General features: G+C 38.5%; 1 protein-coding gene across 1 annotated transcript; it reads right to left on the bottom strand.

The window, feature by feature from the left end:
• Nucleotides 1-634: 634 nt before the first annotated feature.
• On the bottom strand, nt 635-1,267 carry LOC141528442 (uncharacterized). The gene has a single exon (XM_074244486.1). The coding sequence runs from the start codon at nt 1,265-1,267 to the stop codon at nt 635-637; it is 633 nt and encodes a 210-aa protein (XP_074100587.1).
• Between the last annotated feature and the right edge of the window lie 1,214 nt (nt 1,268-2,481).

The raw sequence follows: 2,481 nt of genomic DNA, 5'->3' as shown, positions 1-2,481 counted from the left end.
TGGCTCTCTCAGTACCTGATGAAGATCTTAGCTATGACTGGCTTTCTAGTCATGATCAGTACGATTGTTAGTATTCAATGAAGACCTTTACTATGGCTAGCTTCTTAGTCATGGTTCTTGCGGTTGTTAGTAATTCATGAAGATCTTGACCATGACTAGCTCTCTAGTCATGGTCCGCGCGATTGTTAGTACCATGACTAGCTCTCTAGTCATGGTCCGTGCGATTGTTAGTGCCGAATGATGAATTTGAGGGTTTTTTCAACATTCTCCCCCAAATTCTGCAGGAATGCAGAATTTCACTCTGATGAATCTTGGTGAGGAGCTAATGGGAAGAGAGCTAACTTGACAATTGGTCTGGTAAGAGTTGTTGCAGCTGTCTTGAGAGTCACTACTCGTGTAAGTCCATCTTTCTCTGGGTGAAGTTGAATTACTCTCACGAGAGGCCATTTTGAAGGGGGAAGTCTTTCATCTGTTATTAGCACCAAGGATCCTAGTTTGATATCGTCTTGTTGGTTGCGCCACTTTGAGATGGACTGATGTGCAGATAAGCATTCAGCTGACCATCGGTTCCAGAATTGTTGGAATCGTTCCTGAATCCGTTGGAATTGAGATAGTCTGGACTCGTTCACGGAAGTTAGAGATGGTTCAGGTATTGAGTTGAGCGCAGCTTCTCGATTAAATGGCCTGGAGTTAGAGCTGAGAGGTCCTCTGGATCATCTGATAGAGCACTGAGAGGTCTTGAGTTGAGCACTGCCTCAACTTGTGCTAAGAGAGTAGAAAAATCTTCAAATGTGAAGCTGGTTTCCGAGATTGACGATTGGAGATGATGTTTGATAGATTTCACTGCAGCTTCCCATTTTCCTCCCATGTGCGGTACTCCTGGAGGATTGAATTTCCAATTGGTACCATCATTAGTTAGTAGGCGTTGGAGATCTTTTGATTCCGATGTAGCCTGGGAGAAGAGACGTTTCAATTCATTGTCAGCTCCTTTGAAATTAGTTCCACAATCGCTGTGTAATGTTTTGCAGATTCCTCGTCGACTAGTAAATCGTCGAAATGTCTTCAAGAAACCTTCGATTGAGTAGTATGAGACTGCTTCAAGATGAATTGCTGACGTTGAAAAACAAACGAAGACTGCTATCCACCCTTTAAATTTTCTTGTACCTCTTCCTTGGAACGTTTTAAGAGTTATGGGTCCAGCGTAGTCCACACCAGTGGTCTGAAAGACTGGTGATGGCGTAACTCGAGATGCTGGAAGAGGGGCCATAAGTTGCTGAGCTTTGACTGCTCGAATTCGAGCGCATGTTAAGCAATGATGGATGTAGGATTTTATAGGGGCTCTGCCGCCCAGAATCCAACATTGACGTCGTAGATATCCTAAAGTAAGTTGTGTCCCGCCATGAAGGATTCGAGTATGAGAAGTTCTGAGCGATGAGAAGTTCTGAGAGTTTGCATTTACTAGGGAATATTGGTGGATGCTTGCTCTCTGGATCAAGTTGAGAGTTCTGAAGATTGTGACCGAGATATAGGGAAATGGGACTGAGTCAGAGAGAGAGGGCAGATGGCCAGCGCAGGACAGCTGAGGAGTAGGGCGCGGAAGAAGGGACAAGGAGGGAAACAACGACAGCTACCTACTCTTCGTTACTCATGTTTGCCTGATACTTCGACGGGCGTAATTTCTTAAAAGTTATTGATACACATTGTAAATAGTCCGTTTTCTTTGATTTAAATTGTTTAGTTACGAGTTCAGTATTATTATTTTGATTATTGGTTATATTATTCACCAAAGACGTGTGAAAATATTATTAGTTAATTTTGTTTTGATTATTAATTCTAAAATTATTTTGGTTAGCGAATAGCGTTTTGTTTAACACAATTAGTGTTTAATGTTTAGTTATGAACGGCGAATTCTAGACGGGCTAATAATTAGCAATTATAAAACATTTATTCGGATGAAGCGTTTAGTTATAAGATATTATTTTGTCTACGACGATTATTAATTGTGATTATATTTCTTTTTTTTGTTATGTTATTAGTGATCAGTACTATAACTATTATTATTTATACCATTATTATTACGAACGAGTATTATTTTGTTTATGATTTATCAAATTACTATTATATTGGACTTAGTTCATAGTATTTAACCAAGAGATCTCAGACAATAATTATTAATTATTGGCATATTATTATTTAATTTTGTGATATTTTGTTATTTTGATTTATAATTTTGCCAGGACTGATGCAAAAAATATTTCCTTTATTATAAGTCGAAGTTTATTGTCCACAAAAATTGTCACGGCGTTTTGTTTATAATTTTAAGATTGATTAGACTGAAGAAAACTTGTAATAATTTAAACGAGCGAAAATATTCTAAGTCCCGGGCGATATTTTGTATGGAAAAGCAAAGAATGATCAGAGAATGAAGGAAGACCGATTAAAATAGTCAAATCGAATTTCGAAACTGAGAATTTGACACAG

The sequence above is a fragment of the Cotesia typhae genome, unplaced genomic scaffold, assembly GCF_013202065.1.
Source record: "Cotesia typhae breed Kobodo isofemale line unplaced genomic scaffold, CoteBio_Ctyphae contig_43, whole genome shotgun sequence".
Taxonomy (NCBI): Eukaryota; Metazoa; Arthropoda; class Insecta; order Hymenoptera; family Braconidae; genus Cotesia; species Cotesia typhae.
Note: the sequence above shows the minus strand (reverse complement) of the source record. Positions and strands in the feature narration are given on the sequence as shown.

Coding starts and splice junctions, on each gene's coding strand:
- LOC141528442 (XM_074244486.1), bottom strand. CDS start 1,267: ATGGCCCCTCTTCCAGCATCTCGAGTTACGCCATCACCAGTCTTTCAG.